The following is a 19,620-nucleotide window of genomic DNA, read 5'->3' as shown; positions in this document are numbered from 1 at the left end:
AAAAAAAAAAAAGATGGAGAGACATCGCTCCTGGGCCTCCAAGTAGACCTAGAACCTGCAAGCATTTCCCTTCCCTCTCTCCTTTTTCTCCTCAGCTGAGCTCCTCTCACCTCTCAGAACAACAGTCCTTTGATAACCTGTAGAGGAATCATGAATAAATGGATATAAAGACAGCCTTCCTTACCACACACACAATTTTAAAAATTAAATTAATTCTTCCTTGTGGCATCGTGACTAAGAGCCCGGGTCCCACGGTCAGACTTCATGTGTCCAGAGACCAGCTCCTCTGCACTTGCTGGCTGAACCTATAAAATCCTTTAGCTTCTCTGTGCCTCGGCTTCCCTGTTTGTGAGAGAGGGTTGGAAATAGTACCCACACCACAGGCTGATAGGAAAATTAGTCAATGTCTTTAATACAGTGGCTGGCACAGAGTAAGAGTCACAACTGAGAGCTAGAAATCCCACTGGAAATTTTTGTCCTGACTCCGCATCTTCTCTCTGAATTTTCCTTAGGATATCAGAGAGCATTTTATCAACTCCACGGAAACCCATCCAGACTCTAGAGTCTGTAAGAGGAGGAAGTTCCTACACACACTCAGCCTACATTGGAACTTTTCTAAAAATACCAGTTACATAGGATAAAATGGTGGGGCACAGCCACACCTTTAAGTTTTACTTTCCCAATCTGAGTTGATGGTGTTATATTTTATCTATACTTATTTGAGAAGCCTGTCAAGTGTGCTGTAATTGTATGAATAGACAGAAAGGTCCAGCCACATGCCAGGGTCGAGAAATGTAGAAAATTGGGTGCTCTAACAAGCCAAGTAGGGGATTAATAATATATTTAGAATTACTAATAAAATGCCTGTCAAGCAAGTGGCAATATGTGCTCTACAAAAAAAAAAAAAAAAAAAAAAATGCCTGCCTGCTGTGTAGGGTGTGCAGTCTTCCTGAGAAGTATATATTCTTGGAAATAAAATGATTCACCCCCAGATGAAACTTCTGTTCCCAGGCATTTTCCCCCTAATTTTTCATTCATTTGTGTATTTTTTTTTTTTACATCCCCTCATGTAGCTCCACCAACCCTCCCAGACGTCAGTGGGTCAAGCAGCCTCCCAAGGCAACCTTCTGCACCTGGCTCACAGCCAAGCATCCATGTCTCAAAGTCCCGTCCGGCAGGCTTCCTCTTCTTCCTCCTCATCCTCCTCTTCTTCAGCTTTGAGCGTGGGCCAGTTAGTCAGCAGTAAGTATCCTTTCTGGCTCGGTTTAAATCACGGTGGCCTTCTTGTTGCCTATTTGCAATGTCTTCCTTCTTGTCTCTCTCTCACTCTCTCTTGCTCTCTCTTTCTCTCAACGCTGCAGAGGAATTTCCTGGCACTGCTAGGTCAATACTGAGATGAAGTCCGTCCCCAGGACCAGACGGTTCCTTAGGGAAACAGGCCCCCAAAGCACACTCCCCGGATTAGTGGCTATCAAGGACCGGGTTCCATCTTAAGTGGTTGCTGATGTGCTGAGTCAGTCCTGCCACTTCAGAAGGTAGCAACTGATCAGCTTTCAGGGCATGAGCCACATAGCTCACAACTGAAATAACCAACAACAGGCACTCAGTTGGCAGGTCAAGCTGCTTTTCTGTGTGTTTGAAGTCCCCTGCCGTTCTATTTGTAGGTGTCAGAGGAAATAAAAGAGAGCATGCCTGTGGGCGGGTGGGTGTGTGCGTACAATAAGCCACCTCAAGTGGCATGTGGGGGAAGCTGCATGGGCCAGAATCAGATGAGAAATCTCCGAACAACCATTCATAAAATAGGATAAGCCTGCAAGTCTGCCTCCCTAAATAGCCTATATATGTATATATATAGTTATTAGAATGGTATTTGGCCCTAGGGATAGGTAGTAGATTTATCACATGCAAATAACAGCATGTTAAGGTGGATGGGATAATGGTCTGATTTAATGTCAGTCACTGTTAATGTAGTTTTTACTTATCTATAAAACTGTGGAACATGTGCATAGATTGCAATTCACCAGGGACCAAAAATCCAGCAGCTATGGACGCCTGCATAGGCATCTGTGCCATAAAATGAGGACATGTGAGGATCTGTGTTTGGTCAAGTGTCATGAATGACCTGTTATAACAGGAACAGTAGGATCTTATATATCATGGGGCAAACCTTAAAGCAAAATGGAGGGTTGCCATGACCTCCCTGACAAGTAATTCTCCTCAAAAAAGAAAAATAATTACATACATGTATGTCTCTATTCAATTATACTGATAATTCAGGCAAGAAAGATGCTTGTGGGTGGGGAAGAAAACGGAATGAGGCATTATGGAAAGATGTTAAAATGCCTGGGTAGGCCGGGCACAGTGGCTCATGCCTATAACCCTAGCACTTTGGGAGGCCAAGGCGGGCAGATCATGTGAGGTTAGGAGTTCAAGACCAGCCTGACCAATATGATGAAACTGGGTTTCTACTACAAATACAAAAATTAGCCGGGCATGGTTGCATGCACCTGCAATCCCAGCTACTTGGGACACTGAGACAAGAGAATCGCTTGAATCCGGGAGGTGGAGGTTGCAGTGAGCCGAGATCACACCATTGCACTCCGGCCTGGGCAACAAGAGCAAAACTCCATCTCAAAAAAAGAAAAAATGCCCAGGTACTTCACCAGACTAACCTGGATGCTGTTGATCTTAAAGATGGGTCAACACCAGAGTTTCAGGATACATATGCATTTTCCATCAACTGAATTTTAGGTTGTTTAGATATACAACCCTCTCCAGAAACTCTAGTCTGACTTTCATAAAGTTAAGGATAAAGCAAATTTAATTATAGTCAGATTTCCCCTAATTAAAAAAAAAATCCTAGGGAAAAGAGTCAAACTTTGTTACAATTCAATATTCTGTATAAGTTTTTGCAAAATACTCCATTTCTAAATGGCAGCAAGGTCATAAATTTAGGATAGGCTGTTAAGCTTTGGTCCTGAAAGAAAAGGAACCAAAGTTTAGCATTTTACAGAGAAGAAATAAGTTAAATATGAAAAAGAAGTACAAACAACCTCCTACTAATACAATGTTTCACACTAGATAAATAGTTAATATGTGTAAGATGGACAGAAAGATGAATGAGTGGATGGGCAGACAGCAGACAGTCAGATGGATGGAACTAGGTTCTCTCTAGTCCCTTGTCACAGCTGAGCAGTGAAGGATGAGCCTTTTTCAGAAATCAGTAACAGAGATACTTTAATGGGCCAGATGGAACTTCCACTGCACAGTAGCCAGTGGGACATATAAGTTCTAGGTTTATGATGAGTGAACCATATTACATATCCTTGGTATAAAATATATAGACTTGGGAAAGAGAGACTCTTTTACCACATGCAATTGAAGCCGGAAACTTCAAACCCTTATGCAAAGCTTGAATGACACCAAGCTAGCTCCACAGTTGTCTCTGCAGGCCAAGAGGGTCTAACAGTACCACTAGGGTCGCATTATGCCCTAACCCATTGCTGGACTTAGAGTTGCCACAAATTTTGAGCATGTTGTTTAGTTAATTCCTTTCTGTCTCAAAACCCAACTACAGAATGAATAGTACATGGATCATAACCCTCTGGTTCCATAATTTGCTATGATGGCTCACAGGATGCAGAGAAATACACATCTACTGGTTTACTATAAAGGATACGATAAAAAATACATATGAACAGCTAGATGAAGAGGTACACAGGGCGAGGTCTGGAAGGATTCCAAATGCAGGAATTTCTGCCCCTGTAGAGTTGGAGTGCACCAGTCTCTCAGAATGTGGATGTTTTCACCAACTTGGAAGCTCTCTGAATTCCATACCTTAGTGATTTTTGTGGCAGCTGCATCATGTAGACATGATTGATTATTAACTCAGTCTCCAGCCCCTCTTCTCTCCCTGAAGAGTCGAGGTGGGGCTAAAAACTTCAAGCTTCTAATCATGGCTTTGTCTTTCTAATGACCTGCCATTATCATGAAGCTATCCAGGAGCCCCTAAGAATCACCTCATTAGAACAAAAGATGCTCCTATCATCCAGGACATTCCAAAGGATTTAGGAACTCCGTGTCAGGAAGTGGGCTCAAAGACTAAATATTAGAACAGAAGCACCCCTGTTTGTTAGGAAATTATAAGAGTCTAAGGAGCTCTGTGCCAGGAACCAAGGATGAAGACCAAGGTGTTGTGTATATATATATATATACATCTTATTACATCACAATATCACCAAAACTTTGGTCAAAACCATGACCAATGAGTCCTCCATGTCATTGTCAAAGACTGTCATCCTAGTGTTGGCTAACCTGCCATATGCCAGATGAACTAGAATAGGTGGATCATACAAAAGCTTTGCCCACTGCAAGCAAGAGAATGTTGAGTTAATACCTTAGTAATGATACAAGATGTTCATATGCAAAGGACAGCACGTCTGGGCTCAGAACTACCAAACATGCATACTTATTAGAAAATCTGCACAGTACTTATTTCTAGCACCTTGCCTTGTATTAAACCTTGCTCAGTCTCCATAATCATCAGAGGTGGATACAGTTTTTATAAGCAGGGTTTTTAGAAAGTCAGAAGAAGAGTCAAACAAGTGACTTGACAAGTGTCCCAATCAGGTTTAAGATTTACAGTGCACTGTTTAGAAATAGGTAGATTTAGGATTTTGATTGCTTGCTGGATTTTTTTCCAGTATACATTTTCTCAACACCTAAGCTTGATCCTTAGACAGCAAATGACTTATAGTTAGTTCCAGAAAAAAATAAAGCTATAAAGTGAACTTAAAGTTGCATGCCGATAGCATATAGCACAGTGAAACACCCTGATTCACAATCCATGCCATTTTCTACATCCCAAAGAGGTCACCATATTGCAAAAAGACTGTTCTCCCAAATTGCGTTGCAAACTCCCAAATGGCTTCCTATTTCTCAGAAATATGTGGTAAATATGCCCATTATTTGCTGTGAGACTAGCACTAAAAAGCAGATAGCTATTTACATAAGATAGTTAATTAATGAATTCATACCTTTAGAAGCTTCTTTAAAGATGTATATTACTCTCATAACAATCCTACAAATCAGGAATCATGGAAAGATGATGTTGATGCATGGTGACCATTCAACCCATTTAGCAGCACCTTACACTGATGCCCGGGCTAAGAGTGGGAAGGAGCTAAATTAAAAAATAATAATAATAAAAAATAAAGCAAAACTCTGTCCTGACTGATGCATCCTGAGCACTCAATTCAGTATGGGCCCGGTGACCGTGCAACCAGATTTTACAAAGCAGGTTTGTTTTCATGCAGTTTGCATTTAGCGCCCATAAAAATCTTTTTTACTTTCAGTTCATGCATCCCAGGCTTGATTTTGGAAACATCATCATTATATTTATGAGTCACTGCCAATTTTCAATGCCATGTTAGCCTAAGTCCCCAGGCCAGTTAATTCCTCTATAAGTTGATCAAAGGGTCAGACTCAGGGTGGACCCTGGCCATCATTGCTATTATTTTCTGGCCGTGTCTTTAATATATCAGGCTCATGTAATCTGGAGCAAACTTCTATAAAAGATGCCACTTCCTCCGCCCTCCATAGAAGCCCCAGATTGAGTTTCCCTAGAGCTGGTTAAAAGTGCTGGATCCACCTTGTGAGACAGCTGAGGATTTTCCCTGAAATTCCCATCAAGGTGGCCTTGAGATTCATCCTTAAAATGAACCCAACCTCCCCAGAGCCAGGAGAATAGATGACAGAAAGCCAGACTGACCTATCCCGGGACAGAATGTGAAATTCTGAGCTGAGGCAGCATTCCAGGGAGGACTCTGTTTACCACAGTAACCTCTTATTTCCCCATTTCAAGCCAAAAAGTATATATTCCTTAAGGAAGGGAAACTATTCTCACAGTGAAACAACCTCAAGAGTTTAAGACGGAAACTTTGGGATTAAAAAAAGAGCATTAGTCTTTTGATGAATTCAAAACATCTTACAGACACCATCTAATGAATTCTTCCAACGTGTGAAGACAAGTCCCACATGTAGTAATCAGGGTAAAGCTATTGTTTATCTAGAAATGGACTCCTTTTTTGAATGGGAAGATTTTTGTAGTCTCAGAACCCATGGAGCAAAACGATAACAATAACATTTTGCCATCTGAGTTTTATGGATAAGAACACTAATATAAAGAAATCTGAGTGTTCACCTCCAGCAATCAACAAATTTTGCAGAGAGATGCTACTTTGTCCAATAGACCATCACCCTGTTTAAATTTCATAAGAATTTCTATTTTATCACGGATCTAAGTAGAACCGGGAGAAAATACAAGAGTGGAAACTGTCAGAGGAAGAAGAAGGAATTCAACTTCCTGGTGGAATAACTCTTTCTTGGGGGCCTCATGGAAGATACTGGGCTCAGTAGCCCAGGCTCCCATCCCTCTGAGCTTTAAAGTGAAAGTTTGATAATCCACACAACACCATCAATGCACACAGGCTAAAAGTCCATAGCTTCCTTTTCAACTCTGGTTATTGTCAGTGATCTCACAAAAAGCAGCCTGCACGATCACACATACAGATTCAGTTGATAGTCTCAAGGAACTAGTAAGGACACATAAACAATAGACAGCAGGGGAAGGGAAGAAAGATGAGAGGACACATTTACATAAAATGTCAGCCCAAGTCATAAACCTGCCCAATCCTGTGCCACTGTCTGGTGGCAACGCAGGCCCTGGGACTGGAGTAGACCATGGAAACCCTTCCAGATTAAAGACCTGCCCCTCACGTACTGGTTAATTCAACTGAATCTAGCTGATCTAGAGATGGGGCTAATAAAGGCAAAAATTTTACTTTCCCAGCCCACTGATTCCCAGATCTTGACCACTTGCCATATGTAGTGAGAGTGGGGTAAGGAAAGGGCCAGGGGGGAATGGCTGCTCCGGAGCTCCTGCTCAACAGACCTGTCTGGCCGATCAGTCCTATACAGGTAAGAGAGCAAGTTTTCTGTGTAGTGAAGCCTGCTGAATAATGGTAAAGGATCAGTAGAGACAATGGCACACAGAGGGCACCACACCCAGACTTGGTCGAGCCAGGGCCACAAAGAAGGATTTCTTTCTGTAGTTGTCAGCAGATCTCCTGCATCAGAATCGCTTATGTTACTTGTTAAAAATGCACATCCCGGCCGGGCGCGGTGGCTCAAGCCTGTAATCCCAGCACTTTGGGAGGCCGAGACGGGCGGATCACGAGGTCAGGAGATCGAGACCATCCTGGCTAACATGGTGAAACCCCGTCTCTACTAAAAAATACAAAAAACTAGCCAGGCGCGGTGGCGGGCGCCTGTAGTCCCAGCTACTCGGAAGGCTGAGGCAGGAGAATGGCGTGAACCCGGGAGGCGGAGCTTGCAGTGAGCAGAGATCCGGCCACTGCACTCCAGCCTGGGCGGCAGAGCGAGACTCCGTCTCAAAAAAAAAAAAAAAAAAAAAAAATGCACATCCCTGGACCCAAACCGGTGACTCTTATACCTGCCAAATTAAGAAACTCACAGTCCTAAAAGTGATATTGTTACGTGGAATGTCTCCAGCTTTCCATTTTTTCAGTTTCAAACCTCCATGCTCACACCCTTGCAAGACTGCCAAACCCTTCTTCCCTCTCTCAGAGAGGCCAGACCCCTCTCTCACTGTACCATTCTGTACTCTCTTCTGTAAACCAGCGTTTCTCAGCTTTTTTTTTTTTTTTTTTTTTTGAGACAGAGTCTCGCTGTTTCCCAGGTTGGAGTGCAGTGACACGATCTCGGCTCACTGCAAGCTCTGCCTCCCCAGTTCACGCCATTCTCCTGCCTCAGCCTCCCGAATAGCAGGGACTACAGGCACCTGCCACCACGCCAGGCTAATTTTTTGTATTTTTTAGTAGAGACAGGGTTTCACTGTGTTAACCAGGATGGTCTTGATCTCCTGACCTCCTGATCTGCCCGCCTCGGCCTCCCAAAGTGCTGGGATTACGGGCGTGAGCCACCGCGCTCAGCTATTGTTTTATTATCACCCCACTCCCCCTGCAAGGAGCATTTTTAGGTGTTTTGTTTGTTTGTTTGTTAATCTTAATTGGCCTCCTTCCTCCCCACCCCACCCGTCCATAACATTTTAATACCACAGATATATTGCACATCTGCTCTGTTGATGTACTATGGCCCTTTGGGGGACCACGCCATTGTACTAAGACTTTTCCTGCCTCCCCCCTCAGAACCAGTATCAGCCTCATTGGGAACGCATGCTTTAAATGCAGGGTCACAAAGCGGGCTGAGCAAGGAGCAGGTTGGAGGCTGGGTGGTGTGAACATGAGGAGGAGCTGAAGGAGCAGCCAGAATCAGCTGCAGCCCACTGGACATTACCAAGTGCAAATGTACATCCGGGGCAGTGAAATCTTCTAACATTTCAGAAGAATTTGGAAAATGAAGATTTTCCTTTAGAAATAAATGTTTACATGTTAGCAAGTAATTTTTTTAATGTAAACACTAGGAAAGCTGGGTTTTATTTGCACACTGCTCATGTGCAACTTTTACTCTAGGGAATTTTTTCACGAGGAAAGGAAAAACGGCTCGAGACGGTGACTGCCGAAGTGAGCTCCCACAATCCTTAGCGAGCCCGGAAGCAGCTCCAGGCTGATGTGCTCGTGGGGTTTGGGATCCAGAGCGCAGCCTCCACTAGGGACGACCCAAACAAATCTCGTTAGCCGAGGATTACCTGCCTTCTGGGAATAGTTTTGGGAGAAAAAACAGGATTTCTATTCATCTAAACAGTTTTATAGTCACTGCCCACCCCTGCCCTGCCCATGCTCATAGATTCTCGTTGTGCTACACTGAAATATTCACTTCTAGCACGAACTGCTGCTTCACTCTACAAACCTTATAGGTCCTCACGGTGCCTTGCTCCTCCCTGCCTTGCTGGCTGTGTGCACACTGTCACCGCTGACCAGACTATATGACTCCTCCGTTCTCTGAAAGCTGCCCACTGGGGAAGACCTAGATGAATCCTCCCTCCTCTCCTCTCTCCTGTCTCTGCACACCCGGTGTGGACGTCATACCATTAGTTCTCGATTATACTCTGCCTGATATTTTTCTCTAATTGTTTCTTACGCATTAGCACTGTATGCCAGTCCCCTATAGACTGTAAACTCCATAGAGGCTGAACTGTTTTTGATATTGCCCCTCCCCCCACTCCAGACTCCCGGAAGTTACTTTTAAAAAATACTTAGACCGATTGCAGGAGTTATACCACTTTTCAATCTTTCTACAACAAAATTATGAGTAATGACATTCTACAGGACTTTTTTTGTTGTTGTTTTAATGTGACGATTAAAAGACAAACTATACCTGTTTTGCTGATTCTGTTGACAGAGTCCATTTTCCTTAGGCTGGAGAAGATCCCTCCCCAGTAATAAGAAAATCTGTACTTGAAGCTCCAAGCTCCCCACAGATATTAACATCTTTATTTAAAAGTCCTTGAAAATGGGCGTTTGGCATGAAAATGTTCTGGTTTTGTGGGGTATTTTTTGTTTTATGTCACGACAACTAGCGTTTCCATAGTTCTCAGCCCAGAAGAGTAATATAGTCTGCCACAGTCCTTGGACAAGTACTCAAATTTACTGAAATTGATGGGTTATTGTTCAGAAAAAGGAAGAGAAAAACTTTTCACCTAAGTCTGAGGAATGAGGTGAAGAACAATAGAGTCAGCTCATAGGGAGAATGGCTTCGCTACAGGCAGGATTGAGTAGCACTTTGAAATCTTCCACCATCCCCAACCCATGCTGTCTCCAGCTTGGTGTATGCTTTCATTTATCCAGGGATCAGTAGCCAGGGGGGGAAAAGTTTCATTCTCCAGCTGTTGTGTCATTTCCCTTGATAAGTCCTAAATTGACCGCGTTATCCAGCACCAAAGGAGCTTTCCTGTGGTAGGCATTTTTTATTATGTGCCCTTTCAGGGGACAAAGGCGTCTGTGTCAGTAAACTGCTATGGGGGGAAAAAGACAATATCATTCTCCCAGTTTCATAAGCATGCTTTTCTGAGGGACCAATGTGAACGTAAGAAATTAGGCAACATTATCATCTGTTAGCCTAGCTGTTAGCCTGGCTGCTTTGGCGATCAGGTGAAGGAAAAATACAAAATGCTATTTTCTTCAAGAGCAATTTTTAGCATTAAATATGCTAATAAAACATTTCAAATGGAAACCTTTCCCTTTTCATATTTTTGCACAATATTTGAACATATTTATGGGCAAAATGGAGTCTCATCCCCATAGCAAGTGCCTCCCAGTGCTGGCTGTTATTTGTCAAGCCCTCAGGAACATGCTCTGGCATTGGGGAAGTGGCAGTGTGAACAAGCTGTGGCTTTGTCTGGGACAGAAACATCTCGAAGGATGATTTGTGGAGGTGTAATGAATTGAGGATGGAGTCTTGGGTGTCTCACCTGGGAGACAAAGAGAACATTCTCTGAGGTTGGTTTCCTCACTGCTCTGCTGCTAAAGAGAGCCACTTTCTTATAAACCGTAATAAACAGATATTGCTCGGCTGCGTGTTGACGTATTGATCCTATTTTTAAAAACATCTCCACAGATCCTCAAACGGCAGCGGGTGAGGTGGATGGGGTTAATCTGGAGGAGATCCGAGAATTTGCCAAAGCTTTTAAAATCCGGCGCCTGTCCCTTGGCCTGACCCAGACTCAGGTGGGACAGGCTCTCAGTGCTACAGAGGGGCCCGCGTACAGCCAGTCAGCCATCTGCAGGTAACCCGCGCCTGCATGCTGTCACCTCTTCTGGCCGGCCTGGGCCTCATTTGTCCTCGCGGTTCAGCTTTTCTTCGTCGGGTGGGCAAAGCTGGAGGGGCAGAGAGTGGGAACAAAGTTTGGGGGCAGCTATATGTTGGGATTGGTGATCTTGATGCAGACGATGCTGCTGAAGCAAATTTGGGGGTCCTGGCTTTATAACTCCTGTCAACTCACAAAGAACTTCCAAGGCAGTCTCATTGGAAATACGCTACCCTGGGGTCAGGGGCCTTCCTCCTGGGCCCACACTCCTATGCAGCTGAGAGCCACCGACTTTGTCCGTACATAGGTATTCTGAGCAAATGTTGTAAAGCTGCCATTCCCAATTTGTGTTAACGCCTTCGCTATTTCTGCCCAGAGATGGCTATCAGGATTTTCCAAGAAAACACACATTTAAAAAAAAAATTAACTATCTTGTGACCTTGAAGGTTTTAACTTGCCTTCCCAGAAACAGCTTTAAAAGCACGTTTATAAGAAATAAACAATAAAATAAAAGAAGAAGCGGCTGCTTTAAATGGCTCAGAAAAGGGTAGTGAGAATCTGGCCTAACCTTGCTCATCTCCCCCAAATTAAGTAAATGAATAACAGAATCCGGCCTTGGTTGTGTTCAAGTTGATCCGGGTTAAGTGGTCAGAAGCAGGCCCCGTGCATGCATGTGTGTGTTGCACTAATCCCATGTTTATGCATGAGGTAACAAAGGCACTTCGGTAAGAGCTTTTTCCTCTTGGGCAATACCTTATGAGTCCTCCTCCATCAGGAAAAGCCAAGAAACCAACTCTAAACTCATTTAAGTGGATTTTGTTCTTGGTGATCCATGAAATGCTGTCTTTTTATCTGCTCTTTATACTTTTAATGTATTCCCCAAAGGACGGAAGTGTACTTTTCCTGCAGTTTAAGACTAAGGTTATAAATAACATCAGTATGGGGTAGTGGCTTGCAGCTCACATTTTGCTCAATGATTTTCCATAAAACCCATTGATTGTTGTTAAATACAAAAAGCACCATAGGATCCTCTCACTTCTATGGCCTCCCCTACTGTTTTTTCTTATAAGATACCTCCCTGTAGAAAATAACCTTTATTCAGTCTATACAAGGATACTACTGCTGGGAAATTTGTTTCAAGGCTTGTATATGTTATTCCAAACAACATGTACAGAAGCATCAACACTAACAAGCAGCATCCATGATATGAATACCATTGCTCCCTGTTGGTAAACATTAATTTTGTTTCATCTTGACAGCCTTGGGATAAAAGCAGCCACAGGTTTTTTAGTTGTTGCCAATTTTCTATTGGTGCTAAATTCCTGTTTAGCTTATTTTTAGTCCTAAAACGTGATTTCCTTTTATTGATATAAGTGCTAGCTAATGTTTAACTCATGCACTTAGCACTTCTTGGGCATTCCCAATCAAGTATGTTGATTTCTAAAGTCTACCCCAGAGAGAGGTCAAAAAAGCTGTGGCTGAAATGTGGAGACTTTGGGAATTCCTAGTATAACAGAACGTGTCTGATGCCTTGACTTTTGCGTCTTTCTCTAGCTTCCAGTACTTCTGTGAGATCGTTTTAAGAGCTATCTACCAAGAAAAGAAAGAAAGACCGAGATCTTATATTGGAACAATTTAAGTGAATTCAAAGGGTGCTGAGGAACCTGCTTTGGAGCCTGCACACTCAGGCATCGCTTGTCTCTCATTAGCTGCAGTGACTCCTAGGAGCTGCTTTAAATCCCTCCTTATCAGAGGCACAGAGAAAAAAACATTACCGATACACTGATCAGCCCTATCACAACCTCTGTCCCCTGGTGCCTTGACACTGTAAAGCCTGTTGTCACACAATCAAATATTTAAGCTTTGGGGATTTTATGGCAAACGATGGCAAAATGTGGTATGTGGCAAATTAGCACAACAATGAGAGCTTTTGAGGAGCTTGCCTTAAAGGACAAGTTCATTAAATAACATTAAATGATCAGTTCACTCTGTATTGAAAGCAAATGTACTCCTTCCCTCCTTGACCAGTACTGGAAGCTGGGTTTTTCAAAAATAAACAAATAACCCTTGAGTTCTATGTGGAAGGGAATGCTATGGAAATTGCATTAAAATTTGATTCTGTTTGTGCTGCTTATCACATTATAAGAGATCTAAAATATGCCGCCCAAAATAAGATTGTGGCACATAAAAGAAGCCTATCCTTTTCTGCACTTTTGCAAGCATCTTTACAAAACATATTCTGAGTAACACAGGCTCAGTTTAGCTCTATGAGAACAGACCATTGTAATAAGATGCACTCTGTAGTCAGAAGTTTTTCAACAGCATGGGATACTGTAAAAGGGAGAGGAGAATTCTGTGTATCCAAAGCTGTCATACTAGAGAGTTGTGAATTTGGATTTAGAATAAATAAACAAACAAATGAATTAAAGAATTCCTACTTTCTTTGGTACCTCATTGAGAGTGAGTGTGAGTTTGGTACCAGGGCGACTTCTTAAAACACTCTATATAATTTTGTCCATGACACTTCATATTTTTTAAAGTCAATGTAGCAAAGAATTGCTGATGGCAGTTGATACATAGAAGACCTCATTTACAGAAAATGATATCATTCAAGTACAGTTTGCAGATATCACACATTAAACACAGCTTGGTGCCCTGGTGCAAAAGTACACCATTACGCCGGATGGTGTTTGGAAGGCAGGAGGTGGCCTTAGCACACCCAGAGGTGGGGTGTTTTATAGTAATTACAATGTGTCCAGCTGTTTGAGCCAGACCAGGAAAGTAGCAATGGGTTATGTTTTACCTGGAAAAAGGGCATGTCGTTAACTTACACATGGTGAAAATTGTTTGTTCCCAGAGAGAGAAAAAGAGAGAGAAGTCAAAATGAGACACAAAAGAGAGATAAAAAGAGAGCCATAAAAAAGTCCCAGTGGCCATCAGTGACTATGATAATAGCAATAACATTTTTATAACCAAGTCAGTGGGGGAAATTTAAAGAAATCCAAATGTAAAACATGTAAAGAATCATTTTAAATGAAAGAATGTGACAACTGTCATCTTTGATGTCACTTCCTAGTGTTAATTTTTGCCTTCAGGAGTCTGAGGACTGGAGAAATGGAGCTGGTACTGTTAAATAAAAGCTTAGATCTCAGAGTTTATAGGGAAAAGGCCTGTGAGTTGTTTGCGTGCCTGTTATGATAGCTCATGCATCCTGCTGTCTCTGCTTCTCCTCACCCCTGTCTGTGCGCCTGTGTGGTTTGCATGGTCTGGCATGGAGCACGCTGGGAGGGTTGGCGCTGGCTTGGGCAGGGCTGGCTACCTTGCAGCTGGCTATTAACCTGCAGCGAATTCGCCCTGCCAGGCAGTCAGGCAGGCAGGCAGGAGGCCCACCCTGGCAGAGGACTCAGTGTAAGACTGTTCTTTCTCAATTTTCCCCCCCAGACACACCATCCTGAGAAGCCACTTTTTCCTACCACAGGAAGCCCAAGAGAACACTATAGCTAGCAGTCTGACAGCCAAACTGAACCCTGGCCTTTTGTATCCTGCCAGGTTTGAAAAGCTGGACATCACCCCTAAAAGTGCCCAGAAGATCAAGCCGGTGCTTGAGCGGTGGATGGCTGAGGCTGAGGCCCGCCATCGAGCAGGTATGCAGAACCTGACCGAGTTTATCGGGAGTGAACCATCCAAAAAGCGCAAGCGGCGCACCTCCTTCACACCCCAGGCCCTTGAGATCCTCAATGCCCACTTTGAGAAGAACACACACCCCTCTGGGCAGGAAATGACCGAAATTGCTGAGAAGCTGAACTATGACCGAGAAGTAGTTAGAGTTTGGTTCTGCAATAAGAGGCAAGCCCTGAAGAACACAATTAAACGCTTAAAACAGCACGAGCCGGCCACGGCAGTCCCTTTGGAGCCCTTAACAGACTCTCTGGAAGAAAACTCCTAAAGAGATGCCCACCCATAATCAGAAGCAAAATTCACAGAAACTAAACTCCACGCTTGGGACTCCACGACAATAACAATGACTTTTAATTTAATTTAAAAATAGCCCCGGCCATCATCACCCTTGTAAGTAAAAGACTAAGAAAACTACCAAGTGGACAGAATGGTTTCTACATGTCTGTTGGTTTTCCAAATAGGAAACAAGAAAATTTTTTGAAAATTTTTAAACAAGGAATACACCACACTGAAGGTGTATACGGTAGGATAGTTTCCTTCCCCCACCCATCTCCCCCAAACCCAGTTTTTTAATGGACTTAAAGCAAACCAAATAACCACGTACTTTTTTCTGTATATTATGAAAATGTGAACACATTTTAAGGAAAAAGAAAAAAAAAAAAACCTAAACCAAAAACCAACAATGAAGAAACAAAAACTTTGATCTGTTCAAAGCGAATACAAGCCTGCCACCTGGAGGAAAGACTGCTCCCCTTCAGGTACTAAGTGCTGATTCACTATGAAACCTATTAACCAAAGTCAGAAACATGGCATTGCAACGCGATCGTTCGTCCACGCTTCTCCGCGCGTAAAGTTGTGTTACGAATTTTTACATTTGTACTAACAGAACAATAGGAAACCTGATTTCTCCCATCTTTCCCATCTATTGTCTCCACCCACGGGGTGGGTACCATTGTTGAAGCCATTCTGTGAGGCTCACTATTGGGTTTTACTTGGGTGGGGGTTGGGGAGGGTGGTCTTTTTTCTTTTTCTTTCTTTTTGACAGGAGGGCATCCTGGATCGTGTGCCAAAGCATTTGTTGCTTTTTTCTCACTATGACTTGTGGGTTTGAGAAAAGAAAATGGAGCTCGCATTTCTCTCTTTTCCTCCATTTCTCCATCTCCCTCGCGCGTGGCTCCTGGGGTCTGCTGGAAAGCCACGGAAGTGGGGAGGAACAGTGTCTTTTCCACTCAGATCCTAGTGAAATGCAGGAGAGACTCCAAAATAACTAGGGCTTTGCTCGATGAACTGTCAACACTGGCATAAGCTGTAATTGTGCTCACTGTCCACACCAGAGCTTGGGATTTTTCTCAGTCTGTTGGCCACGTACATGGAGAGCTGACCAAAACTAATTTTGTAATATAAACATAAGCTGCACATTTGGTTCAATACTTACATCTATGTTATGCTTCTGTGCAAAGCAATTTCTCTCAGAAGTCTGATAGCCAAAGAAATGTCTCAAGATTTCAGTCAAATACACACATGGCATGCACACACCCATAAACATACACACAAAGACACAGGCTAAAAAGAAAGTGATAGCAACTGGATCATTAAAGGCCATCGTGTATCCTGTTAATCTCATCTTTTCTGCTACTTCTTTCATTCCAATATCGATGGCAGACTTTTTTCAGGGGGGAATAATTATTCTTCGGGATATATAAATGGAGCAGAAAGGTGGCGGGCAAATTTAAACAACTGGAATTGGGGGCTAGGTTCTTCAGGGGAAAGAAAGTTTGAAGAAATTTTCACCAAAAGAAAAAAATATAGAAGGGGCTTATCTAACACATCAGAATACCCTTCAATATGAGAACTAAAGGATTATTTCCTTTAAAAAAATAACTTAAAAGATCTGTGGGCTGCAATAACCTAATAAGCAAGAAGGACATGTTAGGATGTGAGGAAGGCTGTGCAGGTGAGCACTTGGCACCTGCCACTTGTGTTTTCACCCAGGTACAGGCAGACGGTGTTCCATTAAAGGAGCAGGCAAAAGAGAGCCGTCAATTTGCTTGCTGTTGAAATGTAAATATTCATGCATAATTTATAATCATGCTAATGTATTATCTAGAAGTAAGTTGTGAAAGAAAAAAGAGAAACCCAATCTCAAGTTGCCCAACTGAGTAGAAATGCCATCTCCTTCCCCTAATACACTCCCTCCCCCCAGGGGGTTTGAGTTTCTTCTGTTGGCTCCTTTGCTGGTTGTGTAAATGCTACGGTATAATTGTCCCCTCCGATGATTCATGCAGCAATCAAGAGACTACCAGCAAGGAAACTCTAAAAGGAATCCTGGAAGCGGAACAAGTCACTCGTAAAGGTGTGTCCATTTTATCAGTCAATGCTAACTGGACCACAGCTAACTTGATCTTCAATGCCAACATCACAGAGTCCCTTTCGCCACCTCAAAAACTGCACAAATATGGACAACCCAGAAACCCAAAACTTTATTGATTAAAACAGATTTTGGATTCTCCTAGGACCTGCTCCAAATTCCATCAAGAAAAGCTCCCTGCGAAGAGAAGTTAACAAGATAACATATGACGGATGCTAAATATTTAAATATATGCCGGCAGCGGTTACATAAGGCCTGCTCAGTTCTGAGATCTATAATTGGGAGGGTCTAACTAGGACAGGGAAAATATAAAATAAAAGTAATCTTCCAGAGTGGAACAAAAAAGAAATATATTCATCCCACAGTCGTAACACCATTCATGTGCAGTGATTTTTTTATAGTTTTATAATTTTGTATTGTTTTATAAATTATTTATAAGGTGTTGTAATGCTTCTTATATTAATTTTTTACAGATAAATTTTTTGCTACAAGGCATAAAAAGGTGCCTGAACAGATTCTTAGGAATATAAATTATACTGTGTAACTCATAAGTCTTTGGGACCACATCTAATGCTTAATTTTATGATGACATTTCTCATGTCTACTTGTAAACAACTTCATATGCCAATAGCGTTTAAGTGTCTTTTATGTTTCCATGAACTGAAGGTTAAGGTTTGCCACCCACAAAAAAATAAAAGTCACTTTGGGCATATGTGATTGTATTTCAAGCTTCAGTATTTTTCTCACATAATTTTTCATTATTGTCATCTGCATTTTCTTCATTACTTCATGAAAAAAATGACAGTGGATATTACATTTTACACTTGTTTATAGATTTTCTTTCTTTTTCAACCAAGAAAATATTTTGAACAGTTGAAACTTAATTGCATTTGCAAGGTTTTGGCTTTTTTATGTTGTCATCACACAGATGCACACACACATACACACACAACACGAAAGAGAGAACAAAAAAGCTAAAGGAGCTAGAAAAAACAAAACAAGTAGAGGCGTATCAAAGAACTCAAGCTATAACCAAAAAGAAATCGTAAAATGCCTTTGCTCGTTTCTCTACGCTGGACCAAAGCTCAATATTTGTAGGTATATGCACATTGTATAGATATGGCTAAATGTTGCTGACAATCTCGCAATACTAAACTGTTCCTATTTTAAGAAAAAAAAAAAAGAAATACAAACTGTTCATCAATGTTTTACCTCAGCACTCTACTTGTACCCAGTTAATGACCAAGCTTAAAAGAAATGGAGATAAAGGAAATTGATTTTCATTTCAATGTTTGACTGTAAAATCTGTTTGGATAACATTTTGTAATGAGCCTTTTGTCATGTGATTTGCTTGTCTTCAACTTGAAATTATGTGAGGCACATTTGTTTATTTGTTGTTAAGAAAGTGATTTTTTTTTTTTTGTCCTGTGTGCTGTGATCTAGACTGGTCACCGGGGTCACTTATGAGCCACCACAAAGAGATCTGCTTCTCTGTGCCCGGAGCAGGCAGCAGGAGGGAGGGCAGGAAACAGGACTGGGTTTCTTTGGAAAAATCATCATGATGAGAAGTTGACATGATAGACTTGTGACCAAGAAGCCAAACTGAATATTTAAAAGCTCCTTACTTGCTCTGACATTGAAACCAAAGCTGATTTTATCTGCACAGGTTGCTTAATGTTTAAAAAAAAAAAAAAACTGTACTTAACCTAGAGCAATATCTGTATGGTCAGTAAAGCTGCACTTTGTGTATTTCTTAACAGCTTCAGATCTGTCACTTTTAATTTGTACCATAAAAAATAAATAATTGTTTGACATGAGCTTCTAGGCTAAGTGTGTCTCACACTCAGATATGTCATTTAAGTTGTCAGCATTTTAAAAAGTGTATGTTACAACCCCAAATGTTAAGGAAAGGAAGGGGTTCGAGACAGACTGGTTAATATGATGATTATTTTAACTTTTCAAATGACATATTGTATTCATTGGGACTCTTTTGGTTGCGAGTTATAGGAATCCAACTCAAACTTGCCTACACATAAACATACTGTGTTGTTTGACTTAAGGGGAAGTCCGGTTGTAGACCTGAAGCACAGCTGGATTCAGTGGTTTCAAAGATGTCATCAGCCTGTGCTGCTTGGTTTCCTTCTCAGATGGATTCTCTAACCATCGACTCTAGGACTGTGAGTCATGCGCCCTTCTCTAAACTAAGCACTGGTGCTGGGGGGTGGGGCACATAAATTCATGGTCACAGGCTCATTCCTGTCTGTTGGGGGAGGGTGGGGCCTCACTCTGACGACCCTGTGGGACCACAAGGATTGAAAGACGAGTCCACATAAGAACCGGAAGACAAAAAAAAAAAAGAGCTATGGTAATGGGCAGACAAAACCCAGAGCCACCACATTCTACAACTAACACCCAGCTGTGTGCCAGGTCGTAGAGAGTTCCGTTGGTGAACAGTGATCTGCTAGTCTTAAGTAATGTCTGTAATGGCATGTTCTGGAAAATCTGGACATTTGGCATATGTTCCCGCCTGAAGTTTAGTGTGGGTAGGAGGGGAGAGTGAATGTTGTTATATAATTCACTAATTCAAAAGATAGGACCATCTTGCTAAAAGTACCAGTAAAAAAAAAATTTTAGAATCATAATCGTCATACTTTCAGTGACCTTTAGCAAACATTGTTTATGCCACATGGAAATCTGTGTATCAACTTCATATTGTGATTGATAAGAACTGCTTTGGAGTTAGCAACAAAACCAAAAATCTGAGTAACCATACATTATAAATGAGCCA

At 42.0% G+C, this 19,620-nt stretch overlaps 1 protein-coding gene across 2 annotated transcripts in view; it reads left to right on the top strand.

Annotated features, from left to right (window-relative positions):
- Window positions 1–15,252, top strand: part of POU6F2 (POU class 6 homeobox 2) — a 491,967-nt gene extending 476,715 nt beyond the window's left edge. Inside the window, exons 9-11 of one of the 2 annotated variants that reach the window (XM_025380080.1) lie at window positions 1,074–1,242; window positions 10,597–10,765; window positions 14,336–15,252. In XM_025380080.1, the coding sequence (XP_025235865.1) occupies window positions 1,074–1,242; window positions 10,597–10,765; window positions 14,336–14,732 (735 nt within the window). In that variant the 3' untranslated portion in view covers window positions 14,733–15,252. Of the gene's footprint in view, window positions 1–1,073; window positions 1,243–10,596; window positions 10,766–14,227 lie in introns of both variants that reach the window. The other variant, XM_025380079.1, reaches the window with a different exon arrangement.
- Window positions 15,253–19,620: the final 4,368 nt, after the last annotated feature.

The sequence above is a fragment of the Theropithecus gelada genome, chromosome 3, assembly GCF_003255815.1.
Source record: "Theropithecus gelada isolate Dixy chromosome 3, Tgel_1.0, whole genome shotgun sequence".
NCBI classification, from domain to species: domain Eukaryota; kingdom Metazoa; phylum Chordata; class Mammalia; order Primates; family Cercopithecidae; genus Theropithecus; species Theropithecus gelada.
This window is presented reverse-complemented; position numbering and strand designations above follow the sequence as displayed.